At 39.3% G+C, this 13,012-nt stretch overlaps 1 protein-coding gene across 6 annotated transcripts in view; it reads left to right on the forward strand.

Moving 5' to 3' along the window:
- Nucleotides 1-13,012, forward strand: part of INTS14 (integrator complex subunit 14) — a 35,748-nt gene that overhangs the window by 7,510 nt on the left and 15,226 nt on the right. For 4 of the 6 annotated variants that reach the window (XM_024735284.1, XM_024735287.1, XM_024735285.1 and 1 more), the window contains 6 exons: nucleotides 389-496; nucleotides 3,662-3,817; nucleotides 5,030-5,148; nucleotides 5,583-5,725; nucleotides 9,691-9,783; nucleotides 11,681-11,825. In XM_024735284.1, coding sequence (XP_024591052.1) covers nucleotides 389-496; nucleotides 3,662-3,817; nucleotides 5,030-5,148; nucleotides 5,583-5,725; nucleotides 9,691-9,783; nucleotides 11,681-11,825 — 764 coding nt within the window. The remainder of the gene's footprint in view (nucleotides 1-388; nucleotides 497-3,661; nucleotides 3,818-5,029; nucleotides 5,149-5,582; nucleotides 5,726-9,690; nucleotides 9,784-11,680; nucleotides 11,826-13,012) is intronic. The other 2 variants (XM_024735286.1, XM_024735289.1) reach the window with 1 other exon arrangement.

Genomic DNA, 13,012 nt, shown 5'->3' on the forward strand with positions numbered 1-13,012 from the left:
GGTGGTACGTGGGCCTCTCACTGTTGTGGCCTCTCCCGTTGCAGAGCACAGGCTCCGGACACGCAGGCTCAGTGGGCATGGCTCACGGGCCCAGCCGCTCCGCGGCATGTGGGATCTTCCTGGACCAGGGCACGAACCCATGTACCCTGCATCAGCAGGCAGACTCTCAACCACTGAGCCACCAGGGAAGCCCAGGGAAGCTCTTTTAATCATCCTTTATAGTTGAGGAAATCTGTTTTACCATTTTTCTTTAAGAACATATGCTTTGGGCTCTCAGAAACACAATGTCCCCTGTGTAACATTCATGCTTTGAACAGTTTATGTTTTTTTCTGGTAACAAATTAAAACAGTAAATAATAATGAGCAATTTTATCTTTCATTCAATCAGGAAGCACTAAGTAATATGGATGATTATGATAAAACCTGCTTGGAGTCTGCATTAGTTGGTGTTTGCAATATCGTTCAGCAAGAATGGGGTGGTGCAATTCCTTGTCAGGTAATGATCAGTTCTTTTTCTTTGCCCTAAGTTAAAAACATTAACCACTGAGGCGCTTCATTTTTGTTCAGGCTCTGACACAGCATACATTGTAATTTCCACAAACTATATTATACACTTTTGGTATCTTTTTAAAAGAAGGCACTAAATCAACACTAATATATTCAGAAAGCAGCACAAATATGCCTTAAGGAAAGCATCCTCCTAGTAAATTGACTTATCTCAAACTAGCATTGTTTGTATAAAACACAAAGGGCTCACAGTGGAATTTTAGAACACCCCCTGGAAGGGGCGATTATAATTTTGAGTGATATAATTGTAAACATCAGTACAATATAGTCTATCTTCATTATTCCAGTGTAGCATTTATTCAGCAGACTTTTAACCTTCTCAACTACCTGGGTTGTCTAAAAAGTGAGGTGTATGTCATAAAACCTGTTGCCCTTTCCTTAAGAGTCCACAATAGGTCCACATATAGCATCAAATCAGAGCAGAGTTGTAACAATTGGAAGTTTGCTATAAACAGGTGCTTTGAGAAGTGGTAGCATATTTTAAAGGAGAAAACGGAAAAGTTGCTAAAAGGAAAATCATAATAGTCTACAACAGGAATCAGCAAACTTTTTCCATATTTTAGGCTTTGCGGGTGTCAGTGGCAACTCCTCAACTCTGTTGTCATAGCATGAAAGCAGTCACGGGTAATAAGTAAATAAATGGGCATGGCTCTGTCCCAGTAAAACTTTATTTACAGAAACAGGCAGTGGGCCATAGTATATGATTTTTTATTATAGGGTCAAATACGGGATTCCTCAGTAGTGTCAGTAGCATCACCGATATTTGTTTTTTAAATAAGTATAAGATTGTGGCTGCCTTGGGGTGAGGAAAGGTTAGGGGCTGACCCAAATAAAACATGAGGGAATATGAGAAGTGATGGAACTGGTCTGTATCTTGATAGTAGAAGTGGTTACATCACTGAATGCATTTGTCGGAACTCATAGAACTATATACTAAAAAGGGTGAATTTTGTTGCTTATGAATTATATCTCAATAAACCCAGCTTTTTTTTTTTTAAGCTTTTTTGTTTTTTCTTACTGTTTTTTCTTACTCAGGTAGTTGAGTTATTTTATACAATATGAACTCATGGGTTAGTGAAGACCCTGAGCTACTACTAAAAGGTTAAAAATCAGATCACGTTAGTGGACACTTGCTAAAAAAGCCAGTAAATACCTTTTGATCAGTTTCCTTTCAGAAATAAAAACCTTTGGCACCTTGCTTCATAAACATTATTTCGTAAAACCATGCATACAGACTGTCTAATTTCCTAGCAATATAAAGAATAAGTGAAGTTTTGTTGTCAATATCTTCTGAACTGGAAGCTAGCAGGTAGCACAGTTTCATTTGCTACTTCTTCATTGGTTTTAGAGAAGAAACTCAGAAAACACATAAGAGCCAGACCTTGTGCACCATGCAGACTTCTGCCTTTTAATATTTTTTTCTTCCTTTGCAAAAAGGAGGAATCTGAATTTGAGATATACTGTACCCTGAGGGGAAGGAGCTGGGCCTGGATCCACTTAGACTTGCTTGGTGAGTTTTGGGGTGAACCAGGTCCAAAACACGGTGGACGTTATTAGTGATTGTTTTTATAATCAGTTACTATCAAACAGATTTGTTTTAATGTGGAATGTTTTTAACCAAGTTTTTAAAGAGCTGGCCTATGTTTTCATTATCTGAGTAAAGTCTGTCTCATTTAGACATTACAAGAAATATTTCATTATCACACAGCATCTGAAAAAGCTAGTGGCAGAAGTAAATCATTATGTAGCAATTGTTGGTACCTAGAAGAGGGATTTGCCTTGACTGTCTTCCTAAGAGATGACATCTCTCCAGGGGACCTCTATTAAGCATTCTTGGGCTTTAGAAGTAAGTGTCAGTCTTGGCACTTCACATGGTGCAACCACCTAATACTGCCTTACTGGTCTGTTATTGTTAAGTTACTAGGCTAGGCTAGGGAGAGCAAAAACAATCCTCCCCTGGATTGCTTGGGAAGTCCACCCAGGACTTCCCAAGGATTGCTTTAAACAGTGAGGAAAAGGAAAATGATTTGTAATGTCTATTGTTGGTATGTTTTGAAGGCTTTTAAAAATTATCGGTTGATTAAGAATGCATTTTAAAGGTCTTGTCCATGTCTGGTTAAATGGCTTTTATAAATACATATTTAATGCAGTTGTCATTTTAGTTGAGCAGGGGTAGGTAAAGTTTGTCATCTTTGAAAATAAAGTGTCAAGGTTCAGTCTTCAGACTTCTGTGCTGGTATTTCCTAGGGACACACGTAAAATAGGTCCTTATGCCATTTTTTTTCTTTTTCTGCTGCTTCAGGTCTTAGTTGCAGCATGCAGGATCTTTTTGTTGCGGTGCGCGGGCCTCTCTCTAGTTGTGGTATGCGAGTTTTCTCTCTCTGGTGCGCAGGCTCCAGGGCACGTGAGCTTAGTTGCCCCAGGGCATGTGGGATCTTAGTTCCCCAACCAGGGATCGAACCCGTGTCCCCTGCATTGGAAGGCAGACTCTTTACCGCTAGGCCACCAAGGAAGTACCCTTTATGCCATTTTTGACACCAGTGTCTTAGGTGCCAACTCCTTCTCTAAGAGACAGGGTTCTAGTTTTAATACAATTAAGTAAGAATTGGTTATGAATGGTTTTGTCTTTTTTTTAAGTGTTCATAGGTAGGTGCTTTTTTTAAAGGTTTAATAAGATAAAATACAGTAAAATGCATAGATCTTAAGTATACAGTTTACTGAGTTTTCACAAATGTATATACCTATGTAACCACTCCTCCAGTTAAGATATAGAACATTTCCATTACCCTACAGAGTTTTCTCATGCCCCTTTCTACTCAGTATCACCCCACAACCCCTATTTGATTTATCTTAGTTTTGTTTTACGTGGTCTGAACTTAATATATATGTGTAGAATCGTATCAATACAATGTGTCTGTCATCTTTCACTTGACAAATGTTGTTGAGATTTATTCACATCTTTGTTTGTATTCCTGCAGAGGTACATTTTTCAGTGTAAATGCAATTAGGGAGAAATGAAAACATTGCCAAATGAGACTGCTTTAAATAAATATGTTATTTCATGTACAAAACTCCTCTCCCTTTTTGCAAACAGGTTGTTCTGGTGACAGATGGCTGTCTTGGCATTGGTAGAGGGTCACTGCGGCACTCCCTAGCTACTCACAGCCAACGCAGTGAGAGCAACAGGTTCCCACTACCTTTTCCTTTCCCATCTAAGTTATACATCATGTGCATGGCAAATCTGGAGGAGGTAATGCTTTCTACTAAGTTCTTTTTAGTTTGATTAGATACATTTTAGGACTCAGAAATGGAATATATTTTTTAGTATATTCCATTAATGTTATATTACATATACAGGCATGTCTCGGAGATATTGCAGGTTGCATTCCAGACCACCACTATAAAGCGGGGATCACAATAAAGCAAGTCGCATTAATTTCTTTTTTTCCCAGTGCATATAAAAGCTTTGTTTGTACTATACTGTTGTCTATTAAGAGTGCAATAAATAGCACTGTCTAAAAAAAACCAATGTACATACCTTATTTTAAAAATATTTTATTGCCAAAGAGTGCTATCCATCATCTGAGCCTTCAACAAGTTGTAATCTTTTTGCTGGTGGAGGGTTTGAAATATTGCGAGAATTACCAAAATGTGACACAGAGACAAAGTGAGGAAATCCTGTGGAAAAATTGTGCCAATAAAATTGCTCGACACAGGTTTGCCACAGACCTTTGTTTTAAAAAAAAGGCAATATCTGCAAAACTCAATAAATGAGGCATGCCTATAGTATAACATTGAACTCCATTGTTTCAACTGACACTAATTACTGATTATATTTGAAAAGACTCTATGTCTCAAATGCTTTCTGAAAGCAGAGTGTTGCCACATCTCAGGAAACATAGCTGGAGTTGTTATCCGTCCTACTTCCCACAAAGATTCTTCAGATGCTACAAAGACAGAATGTTCTTTTTGGTGTTAGGTCTTTCCCTCACTTAGGAATTCTTATGTCCATCACACCAGAAATGTTGACAGAAGTGTGCTTTGATTTTTTGTTGTTGTTAAGTAACATTACTCTGATGTATGTTTTATTAAACTCTTATCTCCTGGTTTTCCCATTTATTTTGGAAAGTTATTTAACTTTTCTTCACCTCAGTTTTTCTATCTTTAAAATATAAATAATGATGGTTCTTACCAAAATATGTTAGAAACACTTGGAAGGGAAGGTGCTATGTGAATACCAACTGTGGTCACCTCTGAATCTTTGCAAAACTACTTGGAATGAAATAGCTCTACTGGTATAATTTTATATAACATTCCTCTTTGGTAACCTTGAGTCAAAATTGTTAGTTATTTTCCTTCTCACATTATTAAAAAAAATCATCTTCGTTTTGTGACCTTAGTGTACTGATAACAATCTGGCATTTTATGCCACTTTAAAAGAGTCATCTGTTTTGCTTTGTAGCTTCAGAGCACTGATTCCTTGGATTGCCTTGAACGTCTTATAGATTTAAACAATGGTGAAGGGCAGATTTTTACTATTGATGGCCCCCTCTGCTTGAAAAATGTACAGTCTATGTTTGGGTGAGTATATACTTTTTTGCCTTCTTACAATCCAGCATTATAATTTGATGTCAGACAATAATATCTATTTTACTGTTTCTAGTTGTGTCATTTCATTTTCCCCAAGTTGCACATTTTTCAGATAAAATGATTGGTAGTAGTGATTTTTGAGTGTTGACTCCCTTTTAAATTAAGCATGACTAAATCTATAATGTCTATAGGTATTGACTTCCTTACAATGACAGCAATTTCAAAGATTTAACTGCTTTTGGGCTTTTCAGAATTGAAATTTCCTCACCAAAAATATCAGATTTTGTTCTGTTTCACAAATGGTCAGATCATAGCTTTGGAATCAACTTGAGGGGAAAACAAACTTGACATCTTAAAAAGATTACCTGAAAAAAAGTATACGTATCATATTACTCTTTCTGTAACAAATAATCATCATATTCTAGAAAACTGATAGATCTGGCATATACACCTTTCCATGCTGTTCTCAAGTGTGGCCACCTAACCGCTGATGTGCAAGTCTTCCCCAGGCCAGAACCTTTTGTTGTAGACGAGGAAATCGATCCTATCCCTAAAGTCATTAACACAGGTAACTTTTTTTATACTTCATTCTTAGTTCTTCTGTTATCCCTACTTTCTTCTAACTTCTGACTTTTACTCTCCTCTCTCCAGGAGGGTTGAAAAGAAATGTCAGTATACTTTGGATGGGAGGTTGCATTGCCTAAGGGGTGGCAGATTAGTGGTCTTCCGTGGTGAGGTCATGAGTTAATCTCTAATCCTAGATGATTATAACCACAAATTACTAAGAGTTGGAAACCAGGGCCAGATTCACTAGCATTGAAATCCTTGAGGTAGTTCTTAATAGAGATAGTAAGACGGATTAGCATCATTATTAAGGTCATATATGAAGAGCTAGCTTTTAGACTTGGCTGTGTGACTTTTCCTCTGTGACCCTGGACAAGTCACTTCCTCTAGTTCTTATTGGCTAGGTGAGTGGAATCTCTAGGAGAAATGATGGTCTCTCAGGTCTCAGCTCTGATATATTGTACCCCTCTAATCCTGCAGCTTGTATTATGACTAAAAGAAAGCAATGTGTTATGGCTTCTAACATGTTGCCAGTGCTATGCTTAGGTTAAATTGGCAAAGCCAATAATCAAAAGTAACAAGGGGTAGTAGAGAAGAGAGTTGTCTCATATTGGCAGGTGGACTCCTTGAGTGGTGGGTATATGTTTAACCATCACTGTTTTGAGTCACCATTGCACACCCTCAGTGCCTGGCTTAGTGTCTGATGCTTAGTAGATGTTCACTAGGTAATTGTTCAATCAACAAATGATTAAAATTGGACTTCCCTGGTGGTGCAGTGGTTAAGAACCCGCCTGCCAGTGCAAGGAACACGGGTTCGAGTGCTGGTCTGGGAAGATCCCACATGCTGCAGAGCAACCAAGCCCATGCACCGCAACTACTGAGCCTGCGTGCCTAGAGCCCGTGCTCCGCAACAAGAGAAGCCACTGCAGTGAGAAGCCCGCACACCGCAACAAAGAGCAGCCCCTGCTCACTGCGACTAGAGAAAGCCCGCACGCAACAGCAAAGACCCAAAGCAGCCAAAAATAAATAAATAAATTAATTAATAATAAAAGATATAATGAAAAAATTTTTAAATGATTAAAATTAAGTACAGCTGGAAATTCATTTCATTCTTGGGTGTGTAGACTTTAAGGAGTTTTCGAGTGAAGGGCTGTGCACAGGCTGTTTTGTTTTCTGTGCCTTTATTTTCTGCTCCTGCTGGAAGTAGGTCATCCATCTCTTTCATTGTGACTAGACAGCAGTGTGCCAAATGTTTTGTTGCCCTCAAACCAGTTATATTCCACTTCCCTCCCACACTTTTAGGATGAGTAACTTCAAATAGATCTTTTCTTCCCAGAAGTACATTTCTTTCTATGTACTAGATTTCACAAATGCAGTGTTTAGGTGGGGAATTCAAATATGATAACTAGGAAGGTTATTGGAAGTTCTCTGAATGACTCTAATACTTTTCATTTTAAGTAACTAAGAAAATAAGGATAATTGTCCTTTATTTAATGGACTAACTTATAAAAGCTTCTAGTCCAAGATTTTTGTTATAGCTTATATTTAAACCACTAAAACATAGGCCTTTTTCTACTCAGATGAAAAATATATAACTGCTTATGCTGATTCATTTGTTACTCAGCTAAAGAAGGTAATGATAGCAAAACTCCAGAGAAGCAGATTTCCTGATGTATAAGAAGTATGGTATACTCACCATGATCCTGATTTTTTAAAACATTGTTTTGAGAATATGAATGTGTATATGCCTAGAAGAAAGACTAAAAAGCAGTTCAGTAAAATATTAACAGAGGTTTCCTTTGATGAGAAATGATGAGTGACTTTATTTTTCTTCTTTACAGTTTTTAGTGTTTTCTAAGTTTTTATACTACTTATATAATCAGAAAAAACTTCCAGGGCTTCCCTGGTGGCGCAGTGGTTGAGACTCCGCCTGCCGATGCAGGGGAGATGGGTTCGTGCCCCAGTCCGGGAAGATCCCACGTGCCATGGAGCGGCTGGGCCCGTGAGCCATGGCCGCTGAGCCTGCGCGTCCGGAGCCTGTGCTCTGCAACGGGAGAGGCCACAACAGTGAGAGGCCTGCGAACAGCAAAAAAAAAAAAAAAAAAAAACTTCCAGAAAGTACTCTTTGGGTTACAACTTTTTTTTTTTTTAACTTATTTTAGATTTTCAACAAATACTTTTGGTCTTTAATACAGCTTCTATAAAGCAAAGAAACCATTGTCATATGTAGACTGCTACCTTGATTTTGTAGAGAATGTATTTCTTTCTCAGGGAAACAGTTTTAATGCAAAAGCCTTACCCTCCAGGCATAGCTGCTTGCAGTTGTTGTGGAAGTATTTGAGTTTGACGCCCCCTGGTGACCTGAACATCCTGACTATTCAGAGAGACTTAACCATTAAGCTTTTGCCTTGGCTGGGGACCTAGCCTCATAAAAATAGTCTAGCTAATTTGTCGTATAACTTAAGTCCATTAAATAAAAGACAGTTGTCCTTAATTTCTTAGTTACTTAAAATGCAAAGTATTAGAGTCATTCAGAGAAACTTCTAATAACCTTCCTAGTCATCATATTTGAATTCCCGATCTAAACCTTGTGTTTATGAAATCTAGTACATAGAAAATAATGTACTTTCCCATAACAAATTAATTCTTTGTTTTTAATTAATTTTTTTGGAGTATAGTTGCTTTACAATGTTGTGTTAGTTTCTGCTGTACAGCAAAGTGAATCAGTTATACATACACATATATCCACTCTTTTTTAGATTTCCTTCCCATTTAGGTCACCACAGAGCATTGAGTAGAGTTTCCTGTGCTATACAGTAGGTTCTCATTAGTTATCTTTTTTTTTTTTTTTGCGGTACGCGGGCCTCTCACCGTTGTGGCCTCTCTCGTTGCGGAGCACAGGCTCCAGACGCGCAGGCTCAGCGGCCATGGCTTATGGGCCCAGCTGCTCCGCGGCATGTGGGATCCTCCCAGACCGGGGCACGAACCCGTGTCCCCTGCATCGGCAGGCGGACTCTCAACCACTGCGCCACCAGAGAAGCCCAGTTATCTATTTTATATACAGTAGTGTATATGTGTGAATCCCAATCTCCCAATTCATCCCATTCCCCCTTCCCCCCTTGATAACCATAAGTTTGTTTTCTACATCTGTGTCTCTCTTTCTGCTTTGCAAGTAAGTTCATCTGTACCATTTTTCTTTTTTGTTTTTTTTTTTGGATGCATTGGGTCTTCGTTGCTGGGCGTGTGCTTTCTCTACTTGCAGTGAACAGGAGCTACTCTTCGTTGCGGTGTGCAGGTTTCTTATTGCGGTGGCTTCTCTTATTTCAGAGCACAGGCTCTAGGCGTGCGTGCTTCAGTAGTTGCGATGCGTGGGCTTAGTTGCTCCGGGGCCTGTGGGATCTTCCCAGACCAGGGATCGAACCCATGTCCCCTGTATTGGCAGGTGGATTCTTAACCCCTGTACCACCAGGGAAGTCCTGTACCATTTTTCTAGATTCCACATACGAGTGATATTTTACGATATTTTTCTTTCTCTTTCTGACTTACTTTACTCTGTATGACAATCTCTAGGTCCATCCATGTCACTGCAAATGGCATTATTTCGTTCCTTTTATGGCTGAGTAATATTCCATTGTATATATGTGCCACATCTTCTTTATCCATTCCTCTGTCGATGGACAATTAGGTAGCTTCCATGTCCTGGCTATTGTAAATAGTGCTGCAATGAACATCGGGGTGCATGCATCCTTACAGATTTCTCCGGATATATGCCCAGGAGTGGGATTGCTGGGTCACATGGTAGCTCAGTTTTTAGTTTTTTAAGGAACCTCCATACTGTTCTCTATATTGGCTGTACCAGTTTATTGATACATTCCCACCAACAATGTAGGATGGTTCCCTTTTCTCCACACCGTCTCCAGCATTTATCGTTTGTTACGAGTTAATTCTATGTTGATTCCTTCTTTTCAGATTTGGAAATAGTGGGATTTATTGATATAGCTGATATTTCAAGTCCCCCTGTTCTGTCCAGACATCTGGTCCTACCTATAGCACTTAACAAAGGTGAGTTCTCTTCCTATTCCAGTGATACATATGAAGTATCTTATTAACTAAAGTTATTCTTAAATGTAAGATAGTAGAATAGCCCATTTTGCAGAATTTGGTTATTAGATTGGTTTTTTTGTTTTTTGGTGTTTTTTTGCGGTACGCGGGCCTCTCACTGTTGTGGCTCTCCCGTTGCGGAGCACAGGCTCCGGACGCGCAGGCTCAGCGGCCATGGCTCACGGGCCTAACCACTCCGCGGCATGTGGGATCTTCCCGGACCAGGGCACGAACCCGTGTCCCCTGCATCGGCAGGCGGAGTCTCAACCACTGCGCCACCAGGGAAGCCCTGGAAAGCATTTTGACACATATTTATTGTGTGCTGCTTCGTTAATTTACAGTGGAAATCCTCTTTAGAGATGACAGTGCTTAGTCCCTCATCCTGGGCTCTGCCTTTCCCTGTGGGAGCATGCTGGGGAAACCAAAGTAGTTCTCAGAAGGTTGCCTGATAAATGTGGAATACAGCTTTATAAGGGGAGAAACCACACCTGTTCTCTACTGGTGCCTAGCACATAGTAGATACTCAGTAAATACTGTTGAATGAGTGAATGAATCCAGGTCCTTGTGAGGCCTCATTACTGCAGAATGTATTTCTCCAGCAACTATAAAGTCATATCTCCTATGTTCAGCATCTCTCTGGAGAATGTTAGTCTCTAGCACTTTAAACTTCTCTTTTCTATGTTTTAGGCTGACCGTCTCCTTTATATTCACCAGCTTTCTCCAAGAAGTATATACAATCTGGTTTCCACTCACTGAGTTATGACCACATTCCATTTACTCATGGTTATCTCAGTTGGAGTGTTAGGTATTCCATAACCCTCCATCACATATTCATAGACAGAATCTTTGATATGTTCTCACAGACGACCGATTATGATCCTTTTGTTTATACTTTACCTTACTGTTATTGATAACAACTGAGTTTACCTTATTCCTAAGGTCCTGGGAATTCTGCGTGCCCATATAAATTGCCAAGAAAGAAAGTGGGCAAAACGAAGAGTTTGTATAGGAAAACAGTGGGAAGAAAAGTATGGGAAGGCAAAATGGAGCCGTGTTGTAAGGGCTGTTGAATGTCAAACTAAACCAGGAAGATCTTTCTATTGAATTAGAAAGTCTTTGAATCAGCTTGAGTACACAGATAGTTCCAGAAGGAAGTTAATTGGAGGAAGATTCATTCATTTGTCAGCAGAGTGTATGAGAGGACCTGGAGTTGGAGAAGTGAGTCAAGAAGCTTATGGAGTAGTCACTGTTCTTTGGGGTATCCCATCCACGTGCTGCCTGAAGGCTGTCAGTTGAGAACACTCTTGACATCTCTGAATCTGTTTCTGTTTCGATGGTGCCTGAAACCCCCAGAGAGCCTCTAGCTTAGTGTTCCAGTAGAAACTATGGAAAGCTGATTTTTTGTGTAGCAGCTTCACTGAAATATAATTCATATACCATACATTTCACCCATTTAAAGTTTACAATTCAGTAGTTTATAGTGTATTTACAAAGTTATGCAACCATAACCACAATTTTTGAATCAGAATTTTAGAATTTTCACTACCTCAGAAAGAAACCTTTTAGCTATCAACCCATAACCTTCCATCTCTCTCAGCCTCAGGTAACTACTGATATCCTATCTGTATAGATTTGCCTCTTCTGGATGTTTCATATAAGTGAAATTCATATAACATGTGAAAACTGATTTTTATTTGGACATAGGAAAACCAGAATATGAGTTTTTCTTACTTGTTATAATATTCCTTTATAAATTTGTATACTTTCCTTCCAAGGCTAGAAAGAGCCAAGAGTACAACTGGAGTTTGGAGTTTTCATAGCTAATCTCAGTCTGACTGGTTTTCTCTTCTTTTCATAGAAGGTGATGAGGTGGGTACTGGTATAACGGATGACAACGAAGATGAAAATTCAGCCAATCAGATTGCAGGCAAAATACCCAACTTTTGTGTCCTGCTCCATGGCAGCCTAAAAGTGGAAGGAATGGTGGCGATAGTTCAATTAGGGTAAGAAACTTTTTTACCTTTGGTTGAGTGAAAGGGAGAATCAATTTATAGTGAAGTATTCCCCAGACTTTTCTGAAAGAAAGAATAGAAAGGATCTCGTCACTTTTTTTCTCTTTCTGCCATATCCTTCCCACGTACTATCACCTTCTACACTACTCTTTAAAGCATCCCCTAGAATAAGTACAGAGTGAGTCTTTTAATTATATTGCCTTTATATAATATCTTTTCTCAGTTTTCCTCTTCTCCATCCTATCTAGGAAACCTGGGGTCAGTTTAAGTAATGCTACTAACTTGTTACAGGATCTTATGCAGTATGCACAGACTCCTCAGCTATAAAATGAGGAGGTAAAACTAAATGAAAAAACATACTGTTAACATTGAACATTTTACCATGTGCCAGGTACTTCTCTAGGCACTTTATATACCTCACTATACAGGAGGTATCAGTATTATCCCCATTCCTTAGATGAAGAAACTGAGGCTTTGAGAGCAAGTCATGGTACTTGCTCAAGGTCACACAGCTAGTAAATGAAAGAGCCAGGATCTTAACCACGTATTGTGACTCCATAGCCCATGCTCGTAACCACTCTGCTGTATTCCTTCCCTATGAGGAAAGCCCTTCTAGCTTTCACTTTTCGCTGTAGTCTCAAAATCTGCAAAACTCTCTGCTTCCCTTTCTATAATACCTGTTGTCAGAGAAGAAGAGGTCATCTTCTGGCCATCACCTGGGATTGACTGGTAGAGAAAATCAGGAGGTTAGGAATGCTCAGAGGAAGCATGGCTCCTTTTCTGCTTGAGTTAAAATTAGCTGATCCGGAAAGAAAAATGCAATTCTTATTAGGTATCAGTTTGCTATATTTCTTGGTACTCAGGCTACTTGTACTGTCTCTGAGTAGGAGAATCACCTGGGGCCCTTTGAGAAGTGGGAGCAGAGCTGGGTAATGGCTTTGTGCCCTTTGTTAGAAGGGCTTCTCTCTGTGGTACTGCTGTGAATGATTCGGAGGTGGCTGAAAAAACCTATAGGTCTCAGTCCTTACTTGTCACCACCCCTGCAGCTACTTGCTGCCCTTGTGATTTTTTTTTTCCTCTTTTAAGACTGCTTTTGATTTCCATATCTACATAATTGAATAATAATACCTGTCCCCAAGGAATGGTAATATTAGGGGACATCATTATGCATTTTTAGG

This window comes from Neophocaena asiaeorientalis, unplaced genomic scaffold, assembly GCF_003031525.2.
Source record: "Neophocaena asiaeorientalis asiaeorientalis breed wild unplaced genomic scaffold, Neophocaena_asiaeorientalis_V1.1 scaffold264, whole genome shotgun sequence".
NCBI lineage: Eukaryota > Metazoa > Chordata > Mammalia > Artiodactyla > Phocoenidae > Neophocaena > Neophocaena asiaeorientalis.